The sequence below is a fragment of the Pseudopipra pipra genome, chromosome 26, assembly GCF_036250125.1.
Source record: "Pseudopipra pipra isolate bDixPip1 chromosome 26, bDixPip1.hap1, whole genome shotgun sequence".
Taxonomy (NCBI): Eukaryota; Metazoa; Chordata; class Aves; order Passeriformes; family Pipridae; genus Pseudopipra; species Pseudopipra pipra.
In genome coordinates, this window is record NC_087574.1 from 2,527,419 (window position 1) to 2,552,493 (window position 25,075).

Here is a 25,075-nt window from a genome sequence, read left to right on the forward strand (position 1 = left end):
CCCCTGATCCACAGGCCCATCCAAGAAGGGGATGTTTCCCAGTATGTCCCCCCAGTGCTGCCGGGGGTGCAGGGACGAGCCAGACCCACAAGGCCCAAACACAAATTGAATGGTGGCAAAGCCCCCGTGCAGGGGACGGTCCCTGGGGTCTGGGGGGTCCTGATTTGGAGACGGGGTGTCACAGGGTGCAGGGGCTCGGGTGGGTGCCTGGCACAGATGAAGGGGGGACACACACACTGCCAGTGACTCAGTCCCTTGGGGACTGTGCCCAGAATACACAGATCCCTCTTTCACGGTGATCTCCCCTCTCAGTTTTGCAGCCCCCCCTCCCCGCCTGCCTGCAGTGACACCCTCCCTCTGCAGCCATGCTGGGGGTGCAGCCCCCCCTCGCTTTGCCATCACTCCGTTGCCTTGCCAACGCCGTGGCCCTGTCCCTGCTCAGACACTGTCACTGCTGGGCCTGGCACAAACGGCACCACCCGGCACCCACAGGTAGGGTTGGGGGCCCGGGGGGGGCTGTGTGGGTGTCTGTCTCCAACCCCCCCCAATACATCACTCAGGTCCCCCCCAGCTATGAACTGGAGTGAGCCCCTTCCCCTGCATGAGCCCACAGCCCCCCGAGAGAGCAGAGACCCCCCCGAGACCCCCCCAGGCTGCCGGGCTGTGGGATGTGCTCACGGGCTGTGGGATGTGCTCACGGGCTGTGGGATGTGCTCAGGGCATCCCCCTCCCCGGGCCATGGGGGGGGGGCGGTTTAAGCAGAGGAACGCCCTCCCTCCCCCAGAGAAAATCGGGAGCACTTGGGAGAGGGGGACTGGGCTTGTGTTTGGGGATGCAGGGAGGGGAGAGCCGTGGCTGGGAGGGGACAGGCAGGTCCCCATCCTGGGATGGCTGGAGAAAGGGTCTGGTCACTTCCAGCTTTCCCAGCACTCAGTTGTGGCTCACAGGCAACTGGGAAGATCCCATTCCCAACAAACACTCCGTGTCCCACTGCCAGTCACCGTGGTTGGGGGGGTCATTCCCTGCCCCTCCATCCTCAGTGCTGCTGGGGACTGGGTTGACCCCCCGTGTGAGTGCCAGCAGGGCCAGATGTTTGCACCTGGTGGGGGGAGGACGTGTGGGCAGGACCAGGGTACTCGGGCAACCATTTGGGACCCCCACAGGTACCAGCAGCCCCATGGTGTGGTGAGGGCTTGGGGGTGGCTGTTGTGCTGCGAGAGGAGCCTGTGCCTGTGCCAGATGCCCCCCCCCTCCCCAGCCTGGTCCCCCTGCCCATCCCACAGAGCACCCCATGGCCCCGGGCAGTGAGGCTGGACACGGGCAGGCAGCCTTTGCAGTGCAACTTAATGGGATAAACCAATTCCCTTAACCCACTTATCTGGCTGATCCAATAAAGGTGGCTGGGAATAAAGTGTGTGCATGGTCTTAATGCATCCTACATCCCCCCACCTCCACTCTCCCCCCAGTCCTGACAGCACCGTGGGTCTGTCTGCTGGGTGCTCCTCCCCAGAGGCAGCAGGGCTGGGGCACGGGGGGGACCCCGGGCTGGGACCTGCTGGCTCTGGGTGACGAGGACGAGGAGAGGTGGCTTGGCAGTGGTGGAGGTGGCTCTGATCCATCGGGGGATAACCCAGCACAAAGCGTGACACAGGTGCAGGGGGGTTTTGGGGGCCGTGGGGTGGGGGTCTGGTGTGGCTGTGGGTGGGTAGCACGTGTCTGTCCCTCCCGCCCCAGCACGGGGGTTCACTCAGCCCCATGTCCCCAAGGGCCATCGCTTTTGTCACAGAGGGGGTCCCCAGCAGTGCTGCTCATCCCTTGGCTGCTTTCTTGTGTCAGGGTTTGGGGGTCGTTGTGGGGCTCTGGGGGTGGGTGAGCTGGGGAGGGGGCGAGGGTGGGACATGGGATGGGCATGGAGTGGGAGGGATGGAGATGGAGGGATGGGGAAGGATGGAGGGAAGGGGATGGAGGAACAAGGACGGAGGGTCAGGCATGGAGGGACAAGGGTGGAGGGCTGGGGATGGGGGCAATGGTGTGGTTAGAGGGCTGGGGCAGGAGAAATGGGGCAGGCAGGGCATAGGCAGGAGCAGGCAGGTGCAGGAGGGTTGGGAAGAAAGAGAGGAGCAGAGTGGAGGGGATAGGAGGGTTGGGAAGGACAGGAGCAGGCAGGGACAGGAGGGCAGAAGCTGGCAGCAGGAGGGTTGGGAAGAAGGACAGGAGCAGGAACAGGGGCAGGAGGGTTGGGAAGAAGGACAGGAGCAGGAACAGGGGCAGGAGGGTTGGGAGGAAGGACAGGAGCAGGGTGACAGGGGCAGGAGGGTTGGACAGGGGAGCAGGCAGGAGGGCAGGAGGGTTGGGAAGAAGGACAGGAGCAGGAACAGGGGCAGGAGCACAGGGACGGGTGTGCCGTGGCCGCCGGGAGCCACTTCCAGGTGCGGGTGACGCAGCCACACCAGGAAGCTCCGGCTCCGCGGCAGGTGAGGGCGGGGCGGAGGTGCCGGACCCTGCCCACAGCAGGACCCTGCCCCAGGTCCGGCCGGGGTGGCCCCGCTGCCCGCTGCTCTGTGTCCCCGCAGGCTCCATGGACGGGCCGCCGCCCGCCAGCCCCGCCGGGCTCTCGGCGTTCGTGGCCGTGTCGCAGCTGCTCGGCCTGACCCTCCTGGCCACCACGGGCGCCTGGCTGGGCCGGTACCGGGGCGGCGTGGCCTGGCACAGCCCCCTGCAGTTCAACGCCCACCCCCTGTGCATGGTGCTGGGCATGGTGTTCCTGCAAGGTGACGGTGAGCGCGCCCCGTCCCGGCTGCAGCCTCCGAAACGCCCCGGAGCTGCGGCCGGGCAGGGAGAGAAGGGGACGAAGCGGTGATAAATGACACAGGGAGGATGCTCCAGCACCCCCTCCCCACCTGCGTGTGGCACCCCGGGGCGATGCGGGGTGCGGGGAGGTGGGGGACCCCCGGGGATGCTCATGTGTGCTCTCTCCGCAGCTCTCCTGGTGTACCGGGTGTTCAGGCACGAAGCCAAGCGCTCCACCAAGGCCCTGCACGCTCTGCTGCACGGCCTGGCCCTGCTCATCGCCCTCGTGGGTGAGCACCGGGCTGGGGGGGCTGGATGGGGGCAGGATGTGACCCTGTGTGCTGACGGGCTCCTCTCCGCAGGCATCATCGCCGTCTTCGAGTCCCACCGGGCCAAGGGCACCCCCGACATGTACAGCCTGCACTCCTGGTGTGGGATGGCTGCCTTCGTGCTCTACCTCCTGCAGGTGAGGGCTGGGGAGCCCCCCCGGGGGATAAAGGGACTCTTCAGCACCTGTGACACCCCCGTGTCCCCACAGTGGCTCTTGGGCTGTGGTTTCTTCCTGTTCCCCGGCGCCTCCTTCTCGCTGCGAGGCCGGTACAAGCCCCAGCACATCTTCTTTGGCATCGCCCTCTTCATCCTCTCCATCGCCTCCTGCTTGCTGGGCATCACTGAGATGCTCCTCTTCAAAATCAGGTGGGTGACCAAGCTGGGTGGAGAGGGTGGCCCCCCAGACCGCCCTGACCCCCAGCAATTGGCTGCTCCAGCCCCCTGGGTCAGAGTCTGGCCCCTGCTCAGGCTGCAGCTCTTAAATCTCCCCTTGAGGCCTTTAGTTCTGCTGCTGCTGAGTCACTTCCCAGATGATGTTTAACAAGGGCTGGATCCTGTGACAGCTTTCTTTGGGGATGGGAATACATTACCAGTGTTACCTCCCTGCAGCTGGGTGTTTGCAGAACCTTCTGGGGACACTCACGTCCCTGAGGCCTCTGCCCTTGCAGCTGGAGGACACAGTGATGTCCCCAGTGGGTCTCCCTCCAGCCCCAGGACTGTGGGGACAGGGCCAAGGGGCACCCCAGAGTCATGTCCCTCTGGCTGGGGCAGCACATCTGGCAGGGAAGCTGCTGAGCTGCCAACAGTCCCACCAGAGGACTGTGCTGTCACCAAGAGTGTGAAGGATGAGGATGAGAAGGGGCTCCCAGCCAAGGGAGGGACAGACCCCCCAAGCCCCAAGGCTTGAGTATCCCGCTCCATCCCTGCAGTGATTCCTACAGCCACTTTGTGCCGGAGGGCGTCCTGGCCAACACCCTGGGGGTGATGTTGGTGGCCTTCGGGCTGGTGGTGGGCTACGTGGTGACACGGGAGGAGTGGAAGCGCCCGCCGCTGGCCGAGGAGTTGGCCCTCTCCATGGACTTCAAGACCCTGACGGAGGGAGAGAGCCCAGGTGGTGGCAGCCAGTGACACCCCCAGCTCCCTGATCCCTGGCACGGGCTCCTCGTGGTGTCAGGGTGACGAGGACAGCTGGGGAAGGCCACGCTCTTGGTGCAACGCTGCCCACTGGACTCAGCCTTGCTTGGCCTTAATCCTCCTCAGCTCTGCCCTGCGCAGCCCCCGGTGCCCCCCGAGCCTGCCCCAGCCCCGTGGGGATGGCAGTGCCACAGGCAGGGGCAGGGGCAGGGGTTGGAAGTGGTGCTGAGGTGTGAAGGAGGGGGGTGTCCAGGCTCTGCCCTGCTCCGGGGACAGGGGGCAGGAGCGCAGATTTCCCCGCAGTGAGCGGCCCAATCCCACAGCCCGTTCCCAGTGCCCATGGGCAGAGGGGATGTTTGGGATTTCCCACTCCCTGGGGATTTCCCATGCCCTCCAGCACAGCCACAGCCACACATGGGGGCTGCTCCTCACAAACAGCTCCCAGGGGGGTTGGAGTGACCCGGTGCCTGTGCAGGTTCAGCAGCTTTGTGTCCAAAATGTTCTCCCCTCGCGTGAGATGTGCTGTCTGCTCAATGGATGCTCCCAATGTAATAAATGTTTGCAGCTAACCCCTCCTCCTCCTGTCTGTACCCCCCAGATCATCGTTTCAGGGGACCCCTGAGCTCCCACATGCCGAGGGTGGCTGGGAGAGGAGCCGCCCAAGGGTCTGGGGAAGGTGGGTGGGTGGGAGTTTGGAGTGGGATTGTCCTGTCTGACACTGCAGAGCTCAGTGGTGGCTGTGTGAGCGATCCCGTGGGGACACCTCCAGGATCTGGCCACGCACTGATGTGCCCGTGGAAGAGGGGGAGACCCACTGCAACACGGAGGTGCATCCCTGAGATGGGAGCTCATCTCTGCAGAAAGCAGCTCCCTTCTGGGTTACAGCACGGGCAGCTGTGGAGGTGAAGCTCCAACATCCCAGTGCTCCAAAGCAAACACAGACCCCAGCAAAGCCCAAACTGGGGGATTTTGCTCACCACAGCCCCCATATGCCATATCCTTCCAGCGTGGTGTGTCCAGCCCAGCCCAGCACTGGAGGCTGGATGGTCACAGCTGTGAGGGGTGTTTGGCTGCAAAACTGAGCCCTGGGCTCGGCAGGGATGAAGTGAGGGGACCCTCAGGGTCTCGGGAGCTGCAGGGCTCCAGTGTCCACAGCACCAGGCTGTGCTTTACCAACTTAACCCAGAAACCTTGTGAGGGTGGGGAGGCCCTGGCACAGGTTGCCCAGAGAAACTGTGGCTGCCCCTGGATCCCTGGAAGTGTCCAAGACCAGGTTGGACGGGGCTTGGAGCAACCTGGGCTAGTGGAAGGTGTCCCTGCCCATGGCAGGGGAATGGAGCTGGATGGGCTTTAAGGTCCCTCCCAACACAAACCGCTGTGATTCTATGATGATGAAAAATCTCTGATGGAGTTCCCTCATCTATTTTATCACAATTATTATCCCCTATATTATTATATGCCCTTTGCTGACAACGCTGCTTCCGTCCCCTCCTGCTCCTGGCCATGCCAGGTCCCCATCCTCATCCCCACACAGTGACTGCCAGACCCAACCCTTGCACCATCATTTCCACACCAAGAAGCACCAGAACACTCCTTCACTCAGCCCAGTGTGGGAAAAACAGCAGCCCAGACACCATTTCCAAGTGTTAACCATTTATAAATAAGTACATTTTTTCATACATACAGTTTTCATTGTACAGATTACAATCTGTATACATTGGGGGGGGGAATGCATTCTTTTGAACTTTTCACATCTATCTCACAGCTCACATGTACAGACAAGAAAACTCTGCTCAAGCAAATACAGCAAAGGAAAAAATATGTTTTCTTCTTTCCTTAGAGATGAGAGGCAAAGGCCTCTGCTGTCGGCAGGGGCTGCTCTTCCCACTGCACAATATCACAACCGTGTGGTGTTCAATATATCAGTAGAGAGAACAGAACATGCATTGGATAATATACTGTACAGAGAGAAAGTCCTTTACATCAGAATTATAGAAAAGCTAAAGGAAAATTTAAGTGTCTTAAAGATCTTCCCAGCAAGTGTCTCGGAGGATGGCAACCAGGGAATTGTACAAAGCACAAGGCAGGTGTACTGGACGTGTTTGTACCCAACTCAAATCCTCTCGGATGTGAAGACAGAAGGGGGACTGAACGCTGAATGCAACACTATGGCAAAGAAAAGGCTGGACAGGGTGAGCCCGGCAGTGCTGGCAGAGTCCACACGAGTCTCTGGGTTGGCGGTGGCACGACAGAAGGGGCTGCACGGAGCACACAGTGCTGCTCTCAGTGCCTGGCTGGGCAGTGCACAGCGAGGCAGACCCGTGGTGACCCAGTTCCCTGGGCACGAGGCTCTCCCACCCACCCATCCCGACCCCAACCCCCTGGAGGAGACGCCTCCCCGCCCCACTGCTGTCCCTGGACAGCGTCACCCGAAGGGACAAAGTCTTTTGGCAGAGCAGCCCCTCTGTTGTCACGACCACAGGATGCGATCCCGTCGGATGGGACCTGGCTGCTGACTCCCCAGTACCGTGACAGCTGGAAAATGAGCAGGAGGAAGGACACGGCGGGTGGGCTGGGGGTCTGCTGGCTTCCCCGGTGACGCTGTGCTCCTCTCGGGCCGCTCTGTCCCAGCCGTGGTGAGATCCAGCTGTACATCAGGAGTTGGACACGAACGCATCTTTGCTAAAGAATTGAGCCCTTAGTGGTTTATATATTAGAAAAAAGAGTTTGACTGAATGAAAATCCAGCAATTATTCACACAAAGCTGAAAAAAAAACAACGCAGATTCGCTTTCAAACCATTGTGCTTTGTGTCCAACACGCGCCCCGCCGGACTGCGCGGGGCGAAGGCATCGATCCACAGAGGTCCCAGCGGGTACAGCAGCTCTTCCCCTAAGCCCTTGGTTAGACACCGATATCCTGGTAGAAGAGTTATCTTGAATTCCCAAGACTAAAGCAAAGTACAACCACCAAGGAGCTCCCGACAGCTCACCACGGGCCCCCCCGGGCGAGGAAGGCGGAGGACGAGCAGGCACGGCGGCTTGCTTGGTTCTCTAGATAAGGCGGAGCTGGCACTTCGGTTTTAGCTAAACTTCTCCTGGGTAACCCTGAATATACAGCAACCTTTGTGAAGGGGACTGAATCGCTCCCAGTTTAGTACCCACCCTGCTTCCAGACCCGATCCCAGCGCGGCTCCGGTGTCTGGCAGACGCACACTCCCGTGTTCACACCAGCCACGCGGCTCCCTCACAGCCAAGCTAAAGGAAAATAACCAAAAAGTTCAGTGCTCGAACAGCCCCAGCTGGGCACCGGTGCCACGGCAGACGGACAGACAGATGGACAGACACACGCCTCGGGTTGTCAGAGCCGGCACAGCCCCCCCCGTAGCGACACAGAGAAGGCAGCTCAGGCTGTGCCTTCTTTGGAGACAGATCCCAAAGGATCTGTCTGTAAAACCCTCCCTTTCCTAAGCACTTCAGTGCCACTCAAGACTGTGTTCAAAGCCCTCCACTGCCACTCCCAGCCTGGCTGGGGGGACCCCGCAGAGCCCCCCATCAGGTGGGTGTCCCCTCCCCTGGGACCACAGCATCCTCCTGACCTGGGAGACAAAGCAAGAGTTGATGAATCCCCACTGAGGGATGGGACAGACACCCACACCTGATGCTGGGAGAGATGATTCCAGCTCTGCAGAGGCACACTTGGCTCTTGGAGCAGCCACAGGTGAGGACGAGAGACACCTGGTAGGAAGGTTGGCTGAAGAAAGGGGTCGATCTCAGCATCACCTTTGGCATCGCCTTCCCCATGCACCCCAAGAACTGAACCCGGAGTTTCAGTGTCATCAAGAACCTCCTTTACTTGGTGCATCCAAGAATCCTACACTCACTTGAAGATGGGGCTCGCCAGCCGTGCCACTGAAGCCAGGAGGGGATGGAGGCACCAGCTGGCAGCATTGTCCTGCATCTTAATTACCCAAAGAGTAATTAAATATGTAGCATGGACAAACAGGACAGCACCATGTCTGAAACTCTGGATGTGATCCCACAATGCAGCCCGGGCCCGTCAGACCTGGATGTAAGAGTAGAGGATGAAAGGCCCTCAGGTGAGATCCGACCTCGTGCTCCCCCGAGTGCAACAGGACCATGGCAGCACCACACAGAACGACCTGCTTCTCCTCCTGCCAAGCCCAAATCATGACTTTGAAGACACAGGGGAGTGTGTAAGAACAGCTTTTCCAGGGAGAGATGTGCTCCTTTACCCACCCGGCGACCACAGCAGCCATCCTGCCTCGACTGTCCCTAAGGGAATTGCTGGGGAAGTGCCTTAAAACCGCTGCAAATAATTTTGTATTCAAAAATTACTCAATCTGTTGATGCTTATATACAAGGAGTCAGTTCTTGTGCTATAAATGTTATGATTCATTGCTTCGTTTCTTTTCTTTTTTTCTCCTTTCTTTTTTTGAAAAATACACTAAGAGACAAGAGCTGTTTTGCTATTTTTCTAATGAAGACACTACTCACGCTTAAATATCCAGTATTTATCATAGTAACAAATTCAAACAGTAAAGTGCACCCATTTACAGAGAGAACAGATGGAAAACCATTAGTGCAAGAATTCTGTGAAAAATGTAACACGTGGAACTGTGAAAAAACCTGCACGCCGCAGTGTTTTAAGCCTTCTTCAGCTTGGTGTCCGTGTTGAAAAGTGTGAGCTGTTTTCATCTTCCCTTGAAACGTCTTCATAAGCCCGAAAGATACACACAGAAGTGCTGTGAGGGGACGTTCTGAAGGACAGGACTGGGAGCACAAGGCAGTGAGCAGTGAAAGCAAAGCATGGGCAGTTCTCCCATCGCTGCTCTCGGACCGTCCCGTTGGCATCTGAGCGGGGAGAACCGGAGCATGGCCACAGCGCGCCTCGCTCGGCCGGAAAAAACAGGGATGGGGCTGAATTTGGTTACTTTTTCCTTTCAAAGAAGCAACTAAAGGTAGGAAGCCACCTGGGCAGAAAGCTGGAGGACAAGAGGTGCTGAGCAAAGCGACTGGTGCAGCTCCAGACGCGGGATACGTGTGCCGGCCGTGGGCGCGCGGGATGCGGAGGAGAAATCGGCCGTTCCTTACAAAGCAGAACGTGCTGCTTCAAAAAAGAGAGGGAGAAAGAAAACCATCGCACCCCCTTTGCAAGGAGAGAAACAGGGCAGGGAGCTGGGTGCCCCCACCGAGGGGGTCCCAGCGTGGTCCCCACTTTACCCTGTGGTAAAGCAAAGAGTCAGCGCTGGGTCGCACCTCAAGGAAGAAAACACCAACCTCAATCCAAATACCGGCTCGGACAAAGACCAAACAGCCCAAAATGGCCAAAACTCATTGAGGAAACACTCCCCTGAATGCTCTCCATGTGTCTATGAGACACAAGCCTCCATCACCCCCCAAGGTTTGCACGTCCCAGCTCGCTCTGAGCAAATTAGGCAACAAAACAGCAACGAGATATGCTGAGCCCCACACAGGGAAGAAAACAAAAAGCCCCATCGAAGCCAGGGTTTGCTTAAGGAGTTTCGGACCCAGTCCCGAGCTGGTGGGAATGGCTGCAGCTGCAGTGAAGTGGCGCTGGGATGTGCTCACTGACACCAGCCAAGGTTGGAGCCCGTGATTTGGTTCAAGAAGTCTTGCAATCGATTCACATTTAGCCCTTTGGAGACCCCGGAAGGTATCGCTCCCCCTGCTCAGCACTGAGATCGCTCCCAAGAGTTGATATGAGTGAGGTTCGGCATCGGGCAACAGGCACTAAGTTTGCTTTAAAACAAGCTACAGGGTTATCGCTCTCCCCCTCCCTGGCATCCCACCCTTCGCCCTCAGGAACGGAGGAATTCCCACCAGGAATAAGGGAATCGGTAAAGGAAGTTCTTACCCCCCCCCAACCCAAAAGAAATTTTCGGCGAATAACTGAAAACTTATTGAAAATCCTATAAAAAGGATCTTGGAACCGGCCCCTGCTTTTCACGTCGTCTTGATGTGACTTGCATTTGGTTAAAACCCCAGAAACAAGAGAAAAAAAACCCCAAATGAAAAATGTCCTGAAACAGGTAACATAAATAAATTATAAATAGGTGTCTTTTAACTACAGCTCCTCAAAAAGCAAAACATGGTCTCTGCCATGTACAGCTCTGGAACACAGCATTGCTTTCCAGGATTTTGGGAAGGGATCTTAGAGAGGTGCAGCCCTTGCTACAGCCCTGGCCCTCTGGTGGGAGAGAGCTGGAGGGAAGGGATGCTGCAGGGCTGGGATTGCAGAAGGACCCTTTCTCTTTTGAGACCCACCGTGCCAATGTTCTGCATCCTCATCATCAAAAAAAAAAAAAAAATTAAAAATTAAAAATTGCGATTTTTCTCCTTGAATACCACTTTTAAAGTCAGATTTTTGTTTTTCCTCTCAAGTGATACATCTCCCCCCACAAATGAAGGCCCCAGCACTGACCCTCCCTGGTGCAAATGCTGTGTGTGAGGAAGTTGGTGCAATCCCGGTTCACACACAACAGGTTCCTGGCCAATTCCCTTGGCTGATTAAAACACGTAAAGAAAGGGCCAACCTTAAGCCCTCAATGCTTGTAAAACGTCCCAGAGCAACGAAATCAGTGTAGGGGCACCTGGCAGGTACTTGGAAAGCAGCAAAGTGATCCCCACCCCACCACCGACGACGCGGTTCAAGAAGGAAGGAATCCAACTGGGATTAAAATGCTGGAAACCAGAGGAATCAGGATGGGTGTTGTGCATAGCTACTGGTGTTACATCACATCACCCTCAGGCCTCGCTTGCTGAGGGTAATTTGCTCTTTGGGGCAAAGAGCCAAACGACCTGGCTGGCACGGGGACCTGCAGATCAAGCCCTGGGAAGGCTCCTGTGATCCCTAGGAATTCCCATCAGAATTGAGTAAGAGCTCATTGAGACAAAAGAAACCAATTTAAATCGAAGGCAATTGTCTCTTGAAAAAGAGCTGGTTACCTCCCGCTGCGTAGGGATATCTCTGGGCCACCCCGCACCACGGATTAAGATATCCTGGTTGGAATTTTGCTGGAATTGGGCAAACGATACTGGCTCGGCTGATGTTGGCTTCACGGTCAGCTGGGGAACGAAAGGGCTGGAGCACGTGCATGGCTGTCTGACCACCACACAAAGTACCGGAGAAACTTGGTCATGTAGCTACCAGAGAGAAATAAAAATAATAATAATAATAATAATAATAATAATTAATAATAATAATAATAATATGCATGGAAATCAAGCTTGGAAGTGTGTGCTGAAAACATGAGGGTCTTACTCCAACAAGCGTCTTTTACACATTAGACTCCACAAATGGTCTCTTTGGTTTGATTGGGGACGTCTGCCCTTGCCTGGAGTCCCTGGAGAGCTGCCTGTACAGGTTATCCTGGTAGGCCTGCGCCACGGGCAGCGTCCTTGCCACCTTGACGTCGGGGTACGAGGAGGCTTGGGTGACTCTCTCCAGGAGGTCTCCCCGGGACCCATTGGCCAGCATCCCATGGGGGCTGTAATAGTCTTCCTCTAGCAAATGGCCATTCTGTGCATTGTTGGTTTTGTTATAAAAGGCAATGTTGCTGATTGAAGAGGGCGGGCTAAAGGATTCCGGCTGGGGCAGATTGCCAGGAGACGTGGGACTAATGACAGTGTCCACTGACGACACGGCCCAGGTCCGGTTCTGCTGATGGAGGTGGGGGTACTGCTGAGTCCGAGCGGTTTTATCTATGATTCCCATGAAGGGCGTGGTCCGGGAGCGGGCCGGCTCGCTGGGATAACCCCCCTGCGTGGGGGACACTGGAGAGAGCTCGTCGCACGATCTGTCGTAGGCCGGCTTGAGGGGAATCTCCATTTGCTGAATCGAGGCAGAAGGGCGGAAGTTGGGAGTCAGGTTGGAGGTGGAGGAGATGCTATTGCTGGAAGGGGAGAAGCGCAGGCCCACGCTCTGAGAGTGCAGCAGCGGCCTGGGAGTCGGCGGGTGAGGCTTGATTTCGCTGGGATTAACTGAGATGGGCCTTCTTATGAGATGAGACACATCCGGAGAGCCCAGCTGGTTGGCGGGGAGGGGAGAACGCTCCAGGTCGAGCTTGGAGTGACACACGGGATAGTAGGAAGCGGACTGGCTCCGCCCGATCTGAGGTGTCTGGCTGTACCTCATCCCCCCTCTGTACGCCGAGGACGGCCTCTGGGGAAGGTCTTCCTTGGCCAGCCCTCCGTGCTGACAGATGGCCCCGGCGCTGAGGCTCGCCTGCACGTGCTGCACGGGCCTGCTGTCGCCCACGATGCCCCCGATGGAGCCCTGGTAGACCAGCCTGCTCTGGCTGACCCCCATGTCCCCCGACGACGACTGGTACTTGCTGGCCATCGAGTGGGCAACCTGGCTGTACGCCCCGGTCGGGATGACGGTGCTGGAGTGGACGGCGGAGCTGGGCTGGTTGCTCCTCACGATCTGTGCCTTGGCTGGCTGCAGCCTCAGCCCCTGCTGGGGCACGGCCACGGGGAGCTGGGGCATCTGGAAGGATCTCTGTGTCATCTTGGAGAGCGGAGACTTGGGTCTGCCGGGGAGCTGGGTGACCCCGCTGGGCTCCTGCTGGTAACGCACCGGGGAGCCCGACTGTGACCTGTAGACGCTCATGCTCTCTGCAGGGGGGCTGGCGCGGTACTGGGGGCCTCTGCGAAGAGGAGACGGCGGCGGGCTCTGATATTCCTTCCCTTGGCTTCCGACGGGAGGGGGGCTGAAGCGGTACGTGGAGCCCTGGTGAGCCGGGGACGTGTGTGGAGGACTGGGCCTGTAATGTGAGTTTTGGTGCGTCGGAGACAGAGCAGGAGACGTGGACTGGTAGCCCTGCCTGGTTGGAGACCCCACGGAGCTGTTGGACCTGAAATCAAAGACCTGATGAGAGCCAAGAGGTGAGCCGGAGATATAGGCCGAGTCCCTGTGAGCTGGGGACGGGGGTGGGCTTTGGATGATGGGCAGCCCTTGGTTTGGCCTGGACTCTGTCTGCAGGCCAATGGAAACATTTTCTACGTCCTGCTCGAGGTACTCCTCCTCGAAGATATCCTGCACAGAGTACAGCTCTTCGTGCTGGACTTCGGGTTCCGGCTCTGCCGGGAGCGGCGGCGGCGGCTGCTGCTGCTGCTGCACCTGCCTGCACTCCTCCTCCACCCGCAGCAGCAGCCGCTGGATCTCACGGTTGTTGGGACACAGCTTGATGGCCTCGTTCAGGTCCTCCAGGGCTGCTGAAAACTGCCTGCTCGACAAAGGGACAGAAATGAGAACTGAAGTTACTCTGGATTGGAATGGAGCCATTTCCAGAGGCTCCAGAGGAGGGTAAGTGGCTCGTCTGTGTTACTGAGGGAGATGTTTGTCATTGCTACTGCTCGCTGTGCCTCTCACACTCTGCCTTATGGGCCTCCCTTGGATTTAGTTTATCCAAACTGAAGGAAAATTCTGGAGAAGAGGGGAACGCAGTCCTGAGATGGCACAACCCAGCCTAGCAAACATGCCTGTACTCCGTTGTGTGCGTTAGGACTAATTAATTACTGCCCTCAGCACCTCCCTGAGCTTCACCTCAGCGTGAGCAAAGGGGACACCACGAGCTCGGCTCAGCACTGCTGTAAACAAGCTCTGACAGAGCTGCAACCACTTATGCCAGTGAAAATCCAACTTCTGCCTGATGCCAAGACCACACAGCGTCAGGGCTGGCTCCAGAGCTCAGGGGCTCCCACGGGTCAGCGCTCTGGGCATGGCTTGTCTCTCCAATTTTGCAATGGATTTGTCCAACTCCCTCGGAACGAAGGAATCGAGCAACGTGCTGGAGGCTGTGAGCTGCCTGGGGAAGCCTTTGTGAGGGAAAAGCCAGCCTGGGAGGTGCAACAGGGAGGTGGGGGCTTGGGAAAGGGGTTATTTACAGGGACACTGTTTGCTTTGGAGCAGACCCATGTGTTTGAACATGACTGTCATCTGGGAAAACCCACCCAGACAGGGGAAAACTCCCCCACCAGTAATAACCCCCCCAGCACCTCCCAACACCAGCCTAATCTTTTGCACAAGCCATTGAAGACCAAGAGGAGGAAGGAAAAGCCTCCTCCTCTCCAGGCTGTGTGACCCCAGAGGTGCTGCTGGGCACAGACTGGGACAGGGAGAAGCAAAGCCAAAGTGGTGACATTTTCTGCTGGAGAGACCAGGGGACAAAAGGACGCTGGTATGTGGGGGGCTGATATCATCTGGAGAGGAACATGGGTCTTAAGGTCCCTTGCAAATGTTTTGGGAAAGGCATGAGGTGCATGTGGCTCAGCTCGCAGGGCTCCTCTGTGGAACAGAAGGTCACATCAGGACTTGGTGCACTGCACCAGCTGGGCCAGGAGCCCCGTTCCACACTTGCCTCCAGCATGGAAGGTCAAATGGTGGTGTCTGCTGAGCTGGGGTGTTTGCACAGGTGGGCTCACACATTCCCTGCACTCCCACTGAGGTCTTTCAGCTGCCGTTTAAACTGAGATGCAATGACAGCGTGCCCAGCCCTCGAGAACAGACTCCCAAGCAGCCCCCCTGCTCATTTAGGAACGGCAAATTAACCTAATCTCACGGGTTTTAGCCTTCAGAGAGCTGGACAAGGGGGATCCCAGGGCTGCAGCTCTCCAGGAGCTGGCTGCAGTGCTCTGAGCACAGCTCTGTCTGGACATTCCCTGGCCGGCGCCTGCCTGGAGCCACTGCACAGCTGGTCAGCCCTGGTAGGAAGGGCTGCAGGACACAGAGGGGACCACCACGAGGAATGAGTCTGCCCTCTTGCACAACACAGGCCATGAGTCATATCTTGCTTCAAGTCCAAGTTGTGGTTGAGCTAAAGTGTACTCTGAAAAAGAACACCCCACTCTGCTGTCCAGGTTTCCAGTGTCGTAAGATGTCCAGACAAAGTTCCACTAAGACAAACCTCTCAAAACACTTCCATTCAGAATTCACCAATTGAGGGAGGGGGGTTACTCTGCAGTTTTGAGAAATTTGTGATCTCATTAATGAACATTCCTTGGCCATTTCTTCCCAAGGGGGCAATGCATGGGTCTGCAGGGTTGGGTGCCCACGCTGGGGTGGCCAGGCTTGCAGAGACCAGCCCCTCACACCTTCCTCTCTGTCCCTCCTCACCTGCTGCTGCGTTTGGCCCTTGCTCTTGCATAGTAAGCTTCGTAAGACTTCGGTTTCAGCTCCAGAGCTTTAGTGGCAAACTCCTCCGCCATCCCAAAATCCTGCCATTACAATGGGTGTGCAGGTCAGTGACTGAACAGGTACAGAAATAAAAATATATACAGCTTGGGAAGAAAACAAACTTAATTTGGTTTTTTTTTTTTTTTTTTTGCACATAGCATGGGAAACTTGATGGTACTGGAATGTTTCACGTGGGTTCAACATCATTTACAGCCAGAGAGTTATGATGGCATGTCCAAAAAAACCTCTGGTAACACCCTTGCTGTCATCACCCCCAGAGGCCAGAGTGCCACTGGTTCTGTTCTCATTGTGTCCTCAACAAGTGCATGCAGATCCCTCTCCAACAACCTACAGTCTTGAGGAAACATCTGGTCTCGCAGAGGCTGGAATGTTATCTCACGAAGGATTTTTTTTCCATAGTTGAAAGCCACAGGAAACCTTTCCCACGCCCTCCCCCTCCCTCTCTGCACCACACTGACATTCTTCAAGGGGCTGACGAAAACTGCCTGTGAAGGACAGGACTGTGATATCTCAGTGACCTGTCTGGCAAAGGTCCCCTATCAGTGCCACCTGTCCCACTGTTCCTCACTTCTCCCCTACACCTCACCTGGGAGGATATTTTGGGAACAGGCGGTGTGGGATGGGATTGCTCCAGGTGCTTTCCAGTGGCAGTGCCACGAGACCAGACTGTCAGCTCTGGTTCAGCCCTTGCTGCTGTCCTCCCTTGCCTTGTCCCAAATGCTCCATGTCCCACTAAGCTCAGCTTAGTTGAAGCTCAGCACTTGGGAAGGAGAACTTTTCCCTGTGGAGAGGATTCCATTTCACAGCTAAGCTTTGGATTGCTGACCTGAGCAGCTCTGGGAGAAAGGAACAGTGCTGCTCCTGATCTGTTCAAAAACATGGGAAGCCAACTCTTGCTATGGGGATGCCCTGCCTGGGGAAGCTCATACTCTATTTGCACCTTCAGTAGCAGTTACTGAGGAGATACTGCCCAACAGACTCAACTGGGAATGTAGTCAAGGCAGGTATTTTTATGGTCTCTTCTACAGGTGCAAAAACTGCAGGAGCAATTAAAAGCCTCTGAACTTTTCTCGCCCAAAACCTCACATTCTCCAGTTAAGGATAAATCAAAAATCTTGTCCTTAAAGCACAGGACAAGAGCTGGAGTTGCTTAGCTGTGAGTTGGCTGGTTTAAAGTCAAGTTTCACACTTCTTCTCCAAACTGTGTTTGTTCCCCAGCACTAAGATTTTACTCCCATTGCTTTCCATCCTTCTCCCTCACATCTCAAAGAAATGAAGGTGTCACTTCCCCTCCAGTGTAACCTTTGCTGGCTCATGGCCTCGGCAGAGATGTTACTTTTTGAGTTTAAGGGGACTTTAATTTGTAGAGGTGAAGGCCCCTGCACACCAAGCCAGGGGAGGTGGCACTTGTCTGCTGGCAGAACAGGAATCTGCACGGGCTGGTCTGGACGCTGCCAGATGGAAAGGGGAGAGTGACAGGGATCTGGCAGTTCTGGGAGGAGAGAGAGCCTGTGGGGGTGTTTCTGGATGAGTCACTGCCCTGGGGAAGTGCAAACCCCCTAAGCATATGCTCCTTCATTTGAAATTAATTAGTATTCAAAGGGGCACATCTCCTGGCTCCTCCTCACCGCTGCCCCAGAAAGCTGGAAAATGCCTCCACCCACCCCCATGTGACGACGTGAACATCATCATCAAAAGGGAGCAATAAAAAATTCAAAGAGCTATAAACATAGCAATGAATTTTTAATCACCTGAAACGAATATTAAATCATTACTGCTTTTGAATCATAAAACGTCAGCGCCCCGTGAAGGACAGACCAGGCTGGACAGAGGAGAGGTCAGAGCACGGTCAGGGATGGACATGTCTCTGCAGAGGCACAAAGGTTGGGCTTAAGGCCATGAAAAGAGGGGGGACTCACGTTCATTTTCCTTCGACACCGGGAGAGGTTGAGGAGCAGCGACACCTTCAGCTCACGGAAGGTTTTCAGGTCTTCTCCAAACCCTTCCCTGGGGAACTTTTTCAGGGCGTACTGGTAGCGCTGGGCAGCCTCTTTCACTTTACCTTTCTATTAGAAGGAAAACACGTCAAAACACACCCTTGGGCTGAGTTTGCTTCCCCGCAGAGAACTCAGTCGCCAGCCCCAGGAATGTTTTAGGTGGTTAAGGAAACACAACTTCACTATTTAGCTCTTTTCTAGAAAGAAAAGCCAGAACATTTGATCAAGGGAACATCTGAGCTGGAAAGGCAGATGCCTCGTGCAAGTTGAGATCTCCCACTTGGTACAGAGCTGTCACACTACAGCAGGAAACACGGCAGAACTGGTGTTAGCTCGATACAACTCCATCTGCTTCCTGGCTGGATGGTCTTTTGGGCTGGGTGATCCGTTACCCATTCCTGGAGAACACCCTCCACCTAAAGCTTAATAGTAAGGAATAGGAATTGTGGGACTTTGGGTGGAGCCCTGGGGCTCAGAGAAGCCTCTGCAACAGCAAAGATAAATGTTACAGCACCAACGTGGCTCTGAACTTGGACAAACAGGTTGAGATCCACCTCCCTGAATTTAGACATCTAAAAATCAGGTGTCTCCATCTAAGTCTGGTAACTGGGTTCCTTTTATAGTTATTGGGACGCAACAGTCACCTTCAAAGGTGACTCATCTTTGCTATTTTGGGCACCTAATTTTGGGATGGGACAATGTGAGCCCTGGAGGGGGGCAGCCACACAGCCAGGGTGAGAGAAAGAGGGCAGGATGGGATCTAGGACACAAGCCGTTCCTGATGACCCAGACATAAATTTTGCAGCTATGAATAGTGAGTTTTAAAAACTTGTAGACTCAGGTTTCTCAGCTGTATCGCGTATCTCTGGCAGATAACTCCTGTTACAATGCCAGCTTTGCATATTTTCTGCTTCACCCTTAGAGCCTCACAGTGAATCATTGTTGTACTTGCACATTTTCTGTGTGTGTGCAAATCTCCAGGTTTTTAAAGATCGGCTTAAAATAAACAGAGAGCAAAAAAGACACTCTGCTGTAGCAGTGGAATGTCTCCCACGGGCTACAGGACACGACAAAGCCAGCTGTGTCCTGACAATCTGCCTTCATTGCAAAATGTTTCTTCCAGGAGTTTTTCTGGGATATCCTATCCCGTCGCCCCGTTCCCCAGCAGTGAGCCCACCAGGTAAGGACAAGGCTGCCAGATCTGATGCCATGGCAGCAGCACTCCCAACAAACACTTGGGTTCTGGTGTTTTCAAAGAGTGCTGGCTCAAATCCAGAGCGACTTGGCTTTGCTTCAGCTTTGTTACAGATCTGGGCAATCAATCCCCCCTTCCCCAACCCCACTAACCAAAACCAAACGGTTTGGAACAGGAGAAATGCTTTGACCTGCCACAGGTTAAGGAGGCAGCATTAGAACCACGGTTTGGAGAAGCCCAATCACTGACCCAACACAGCCCAAACCTCCCACCAAGAGATGCTGCAAACTGCATCTGTTGCCTTTTCCCAAAGCCACTCTCCTCACCTTATAAAACATGTCTCCCTCCTCCATCAGCTTGCTCAACAGGATGATCATGATGTCTGGTTTGGAGGTTGCCATCGCCCATGTTGCTGGACCTGTAGTGTACAGGATGCATGATGGGTAAAGAACTCATACAATGCAAGGGTGGTAGGAAGCTGGGTGGAAAAAATACCCTGGGGTGGGAATTTCTGCTGGAGAGAACAACTTGGCATGGTCAAAGGGCAGAGTGCTCCAAATGATCAAGCTGATAATTCCTCTGGCACTTAAATTAATGTCATCCCCACTGCACTGGTTTTTCTTTGCAGCCATTAATGCCAATCCCAGTGGCCTGGGAAAGGATGGAGCCGTTTCCACAAGAGGGCAGTGCTGAATGTGGAACTGGCTGGGATGGGGGGAACAAACCGTATTTAAAAGGAAAAAATCAGAGTGGTTACATAAAAGCATTTCTAAATTAAAATCTCTGCAAGTGTACTGGGGAAATCTGCAGTTCGGCTGTCGATAGGTGGTTTGTGGTTAAGTGGATTGTGATTTCCAGCTTCACAAGATGTGAAAGACTAGAGTAGAAAATCCATTAAGGCAGAAAATACGACAAAGGGAAGGTCCTGTCTAAGTGCTGCTGGTGCCGAGGGCGTCGTGGGGCTGGGGACACTCTGCCTCTGCACAGGGGCCACCCTGCAGAGCCAGCTCTGATCTCAAGCACTGATACTGTGAGGGAAGGGGTGGCAAAAATTTGGGGACAACTCATTAGTGGGGGTGAAGAATAAGTCAACAATATTCTATAAGTATATTCAGTACGTTTTGGGGGAAGGAGGTTAGTTTTTGAGTTCAAGTTATTCTCTGCAACAGTCATTAAAAAAATTATTTGAAGGTGAGGTAAATTAAAAGATTAGAGGTGTTGGGGTCGCATGCAGGCTAAATCAAACAGGAGAAAGCAAGGCTGACAAAGCTATCAGATCGAAGCTGATGCTGACAGCAATGAGATATACCTCGTGGGCGACTCGGTAACGTCTGACAACCTTCAAAGAAAGGAGAAAACAAAAAGTTGTAGGAGAGAGGGGGAAAAAAATGGATGAAGGTGTGAAAAAAAAAAAAAAGAAAGGAAAAAAAGCAGCTGTGAGAGGCAGGCAGCAAGGAAGCCAATGCACCAGCAAAATCCCCTTTCACAGGAAAACGTAACGTGAGCGGCTGTGTGGCGCAGTGCAGGTACACTGAGGTCTGGAAGCATACACAGAGCGAGTGAACGCAGCAGCTCACAGCAAGGCATGGACAGAGTACACTTGTCGACTCAGACTAGTAAAGATAGAAAAAGCATTACCAGAGGAAAGACCTTGCCAAAGAGACAGTTGTTTATTGATTAACTTTTGCTAAAGTAATACGACAGCAAAAAAAAAATAATAATAGTCCCCGTTTCACTAGGAAGGCAGTGCTGACTCGCCGGCTGGGGCTGAGGCTGCCTCGGGGTTACACTCGTGTTTTTTAGGATGCCAGCCCCACTGCTCGAGTCCTGCCTGAGCACAGAGCCGATGGCAGAGTCCCCTTGTCCCTACCTATCTTTGCTCCTTTCTTCAGGAGGGTGACGACGACCGAGGTGTTGCGGCAGCCGACGGCCCTGTCGAGGGGCCGCATCCCGCTGTAGTCGACGTGCTCGATCATGGCCCCATGGTCCACCAGGAACTGAACCTGCAAGGAGAAGCCCAACAGTCAGTTCTGCTCCTGGGAGAGACCTACATGAGGTGCTGGGGACGTAAGACAAGCAAAAGCTTGTTCTGCTCCACTGCCTGAGCTAAGAACGCCTCCATGGGGTCTGAGGGTACATCGTGGGCAGCAGGTCGAGGGAGGAAATTCTGCCCCTCTACTCCACTCTGGTGAGATCCCATCTGGAGTGGTCCAGGTTCCCAGGGGTCCCCATGGACTTGTTGGAGCAAATCCAGAGGAGGCCACAGAGATGCTCTGAGGCCTGGAGCCCTTCTGCTCTGGAGACAGGCTGGAAGACTTGGGGGTGTTCAGCCTGGAGAACAGAAGGCTCCAGGGAGACCTTAGAGTCCCTTCCAGTGCCTAAAGGAAATCCAAGAGAGCTGGAGAGGGACTTTGGACAAAAGCCTGGAGTGACATGACAAGAGGGAGTGACTTCAAACTAAAAGAGAGTAGGTTTAGATTGGCTATTGGGAAGAAATTCTTCCCTGTAAGGGTGGTGAGGGGCTGGAATGGAATTCCCAGAGAAGCTGTGGCTGCCCCATCCCTGGAAGTGTCCAAGGCCATGTTGGATGGGGCTTGGAGCAACCTGGGACAGTGGAAGGTGTCCCAGCCCATGGCAGAAGGGATGTTGATGGTCTCTAAGGTTCCTTCCCACCCAAACCATTGTGTGATTCTCTGATCAGCCTCTGTGGAAGCACGTGCACGAATGAAAGATTGAGACCTTCTGTGCTTATTGCTACAGCAAGCTGAACTGTACAATTCTTTTGGCTTTTACACCAACTGCCCATTTCCTTCTGGGTGCATCCCAGGCCACTCACCACCTCTGCGTCGCCGTAGAACGCCGCCAGGTCCAGCGGCGTGCGCCCGTTCTTGTCCGCGTGGTCGGTGGCAGCTCCGTTCTCCACCAGGGAACGCACCACGGGCAGGTGGCCCTTCAGACAGGCCCAGCTCAGGGCTGTCAATCCCTCCTTGTCCATCAGAGAGATGGAGGCACCTGAAAGGACAAGCATCGGTTCACTCCAGTGCTCTCTCAGCTGCTGAGCGCTGCAAACCACCCGCTCGGCGACGACAGTTTGTTTTCAGAGCTCTGTACATAATTATTAATTCCTTTATTAACGTTTCTCCCACCACAGATCCCACCCTCCGTGGCGACTTCAAATGCACCAGTGGGAACTGTGGCAAACGAGTTGATTCACACCAAGCTGCAAACTTTTTCGCACCTACCTCTGTGGGCTTTCCTGGCAAACATCTGAGCAGCAGGGTGGATCTGACATCCCTTGTCTGAGACAGCAATCTTTCTTTTTAACTGCTTTTTTTTTTATTTAATCCAACCCCATTCCAGCCTGTGTGACTCAGAGATGAAGACCATTTTGCTGTTTCAGCAGGTCACCACGGGGAACTAAGTCAATTGGGCTCAGTTCTAAAAAAGCACATATTTTCCCCTCTTCACTCCCCTCCCCTTTACCCAAAACGACACAGTTTCCAGCAGTATTTCTCCCTGAACTTTACCCAATATAAATACAACGTTGTGGGATAAACTCCTGCCAACTGCAAGCCAAGGAGAGAGGGACTTGACGTTTTCTTGGATGAGGGAATGGCGCTGCCATACCAACGGGTCAGTGCTGCTCCACACGGCATATGGATACGGAGAGGAGCAGCTTCAGCTGAACACTCCTCTTCATGGCATGAAGACAACTCTTGTTGCCATGGCACAGAGTGTGCAGGGATGATCCACACCAGCTCTGCTCCTCCGAGGAGCTGCAGCTACCTACGGGACGCTCCTGCCAGCAGCTGGGAGGGATTGCTGCTGCAGTGGTTTTCTCCTGGAGGTAAATTCTAAACTTCCCAGCATGAGGTCCTTCCTGGTTCCAGAAGAATGCTCAGCAAGTGGGGGAGGGATGTGGATTTCCTGACCGTTCCCGTTCATCCCGGCTGACGCGTCCCCCGTTCGCACGCGTTGCCCGGCTGGCAGCAGAGTGAGAGGGCTCCCTGCTGGTGTTGTTTGAGGAGGGAAATAACACGGCAACGTTTTCTCCAGGAGTGTTCAGACACCCCTGCCCAGCCCCGAGCTGCCAGCACAGCGTGGAGTGTCAGTGAGGGAGGGGACAATCAGAAGCGCCAAAGGGGGACACGGCGGCTCCAAGGTGCAGGCCAAGGGATGACAACTTAGAATCACAGACTCATTAGGTTGGAAAAGACCTTTAGGATCATTAAATCCAACTGTTCCCCCAGCACTGCCAAGCACTAACCCATGTCCCCAAGTGCCACATCTTTAAATCTTTTAAATCCCTCCAGGGATGGTGACTCCACCACGGCCTGGGTCAGGCTGTTGTAGGACTTGACAACCCTTTCAGTGAAGAAATTTTCCCTAATATCCAAACTAAACCTCCCTTGGAGAAATATGAGGCTGTTTCCTCTTGTCCTGTTGCCTGTTAGCAGGGAACAGAGCCTGACCTCCCCCTGGCTCCACCTTCCTGTCAGGGAGTTGTGGAGAATGAAAAGGTCCTCCTCGAGCCTCCTTTTCTCCAGGTTGAGTCGTCCCAGCTCCCTCAGCTGCTCCTCATCAGACTTGTGCTCCAAACCCTTCCCCAGCTCCGCTGCCCCTCTCTGGACACCTCAACACCTTGCCAGCCTTCTCTCACATTGCCCACACTGCACCCAGGAGCCCCTCTGGAGCTCTGGGAAAGCTCTTCCACACGATCCTGAACTGACCCAAGGACAAGTTTTGCTCAGGATAAAGCCTCATTTCATTCCTGCTTATTTGAACCAGACACTTCCTTCCATTCAAACCATTGAAGTCTTCTCTTGTGTTCCCCCTCTGACTCTTCTGGAGCAGGTAAGAAAGTTCCTGCAGTAAGAGGGAATCCTGGAAAGCCACATCATCACTCAGCCTTCCCACTCGCCAGTGGAAGGACACCCAATACCACAGGGTGACAGGGCCGGGCTCCAGGGTGTCCCTGCAGTGCCAGCTGAAGGGCTGAGCGAGCAGACAACACACACCACCCCAGGGATGCCAAGAGGCTGCTCCAAGGCAGGCTGGGCATGACCTTCATGGGAACACCAAGCTCCAGAAACAGCCCTGGCTCCCAGCAGAGCCTCTGCTTGACTCCAAAGACATCCTTCACCCTTCAGGGATCTCTGACCTATTTAGCACCGAGGCAGCCAGACAGGAAACAAAGGGATGGTTTTGAGGCCAAGTGGCTTAAGGTGATCTCATGGGACTGATCCATCCTGCAATGGGAGGGATTTTGGTTGGGAAAACCCAGTTTGCTTCTGGGAAGGGCTGGGCTGCTCCTTCCCTGAAAAAACCCAAGGGGCTAAATGCAAGAGTTCATCACAGTTTGGGCTGGAAGGGACCTTTAAAGTCATCTAGTCCAGCCCCTGCCATGGCAGGGACACCTTCCACCAGCCCAGGTTGCTCCAAGCCCCATCCAACCTGGCCTTGGACACTTCCAGGGATCCAGGGGCAGCCACAGCTTCTCTGGGCAACCTGAGCCAGGGACTCATCATAAAAAATTTCTTGCATCCATCTAGTCTGACAATTTAATTATCCAGCAGGCACAGCAATGAGCCAGCTCCAGGGAGAAAGGAAAGCCTGACACTTGGAACATCAAAAAGCTGCAGGATGTGGGATCTGTTCTGCACAGAGGATGCACCCAAAGCTGCAGTGCCCGGTCAGGGTGACCCCGAGGTAGCAAAAACATCAAGGGACTGCTTTTTGCAGGAAAAGGAGATTCAGAATCAAGCTCCCTCCAACAGGAATGAGCACCAGGAATTATTTTGCTTTGTGTCACACTGATCCATATAAATACCAGCTTTAGCAGAGCTGCCACCAGGGAAGTTTAATTCCCTGTTCACATCCCCATTACTTTGGGGTGTTAAGAGGTGGGTAACTCCAAAAATTGGGGTTTCCGATTGACTGATGACTCCAACTCTGCTAATGAAACATGTTTACAAATGCTGACTGTGTTAATCAAGTACAGTCAAATGAGATTTGCTTTGCAACACACTAATTAATGCTTATGGCTTATGATTCACACAGTTTTGATTTTAATGAAACATTGAGAGGGACTGTCAAAGCCATTTTAATTAAAATACTCCACATTTCACTGCACTCTGCCCAAGATTGAGTTACCTTTTCAGGACCATGTGTTACACTGTGTGTAGTGGAGTTTACTAAGCTATTTAGGAGAATGGACCTTTTAAAGTAAAAATTTTCATATTTCTGACTTCTTGGACTCTCAGTGTCCAAAGAGCCAGAGAAATATTATGTGCATTTACTGGTAATCCCATATTTTAGATCAGATTATCTGGTATTTTCATCCTCCTCTGAACCACTGAGTCTTAAGCAACATGCACAGTTCTCAAGTC

General features: G+C 54.5%; 2 protein-coding genes across 15 annotated transcripts in view; one reads left to right on the top strand and one right to left on the bottom strand.

Annotated features, from left to right (window-relative positions):
- Positions 1-312: 312 nt before the first annotated feature.
- On the top strand, positions 313-4,823 carry LOC135403098 (transmembrane ascorbate-dependent reductase CYB561). 2 transcript variants are annotated; one of them, XM_064636772.1, is made up of 6 exons: positions 313-492; positions 2,574-2,777; positions 2,982-3,080; positions 3,153-3,256; positions 3,329-3,486; positions 4,050-4,823. In XM_064636772.1, exons 1-6 carry the CDS (start codon positions 366-368, stop codon positions 4,246-4,248), a joined length of 891 nt encoding a protein of 296 aa, XP_064492842.1. In that variant the 5' UTR covers positions 313-365; the 3' UTR covers positions 4,249-4,823. The 2 variants fall into 2 exon arrangements, with proteins under 2 accessions (XP_064492842.1, XP_064492844.1); XM_064636774.1 differs by lacking the exon at positions 313-492 and adding an exon at positions 1,479-1,651.
- Positions 4,824-5,890: 1,067 nt separating this feature from the next.
- Positions 5,891-25,075, bottom strand: part of TANC2 (tetratricopeptide repeat, ankyrin repeat and coiled-coil containing 2) — a 238,360-nt gene continuing 219,175 nt past the window's right edge. For 11 of the 13 annotated variants that reach the window (XM_064636755.1, XM_064636760.1, XM_064636753.1 and 8 more), the window contains 7 exons: positions 21,523-21,698; positions 20,557-20,689; positions 19,996-20,025; positions 19,013-19,104; positions 17,414-17,560; positions 15,414-15,514; positions 5,891-13,524 (listed from right to left, as the gene is read on the bottom strand). In XM_064636755.1, coding sequence (XP_064492825.1) covers positions 11,574-13,524; positions 15,414-15,514; positions 17,414-17,560; positions 19,013-19,104; positions 19,996-20,025; positions 20,557-20,689; positions 21,523-21,698 — 2,630 coding nt within the window. In that variant the 3' untranslated portion in view covers positions 5,891-11,573. The remainder of the gene's footprint in view (positions 13,525-15,413; positions 15,515-17,413; positions 17,561-19,012; positions 19,105-19,995; positions 20,026-20,556; positions 20,690-21,522; positions 21,699-25,075) is intronic. The other 2 variants (XM_064636761.1, XM_064636754.1) reach the window with 1 other exon arrangement.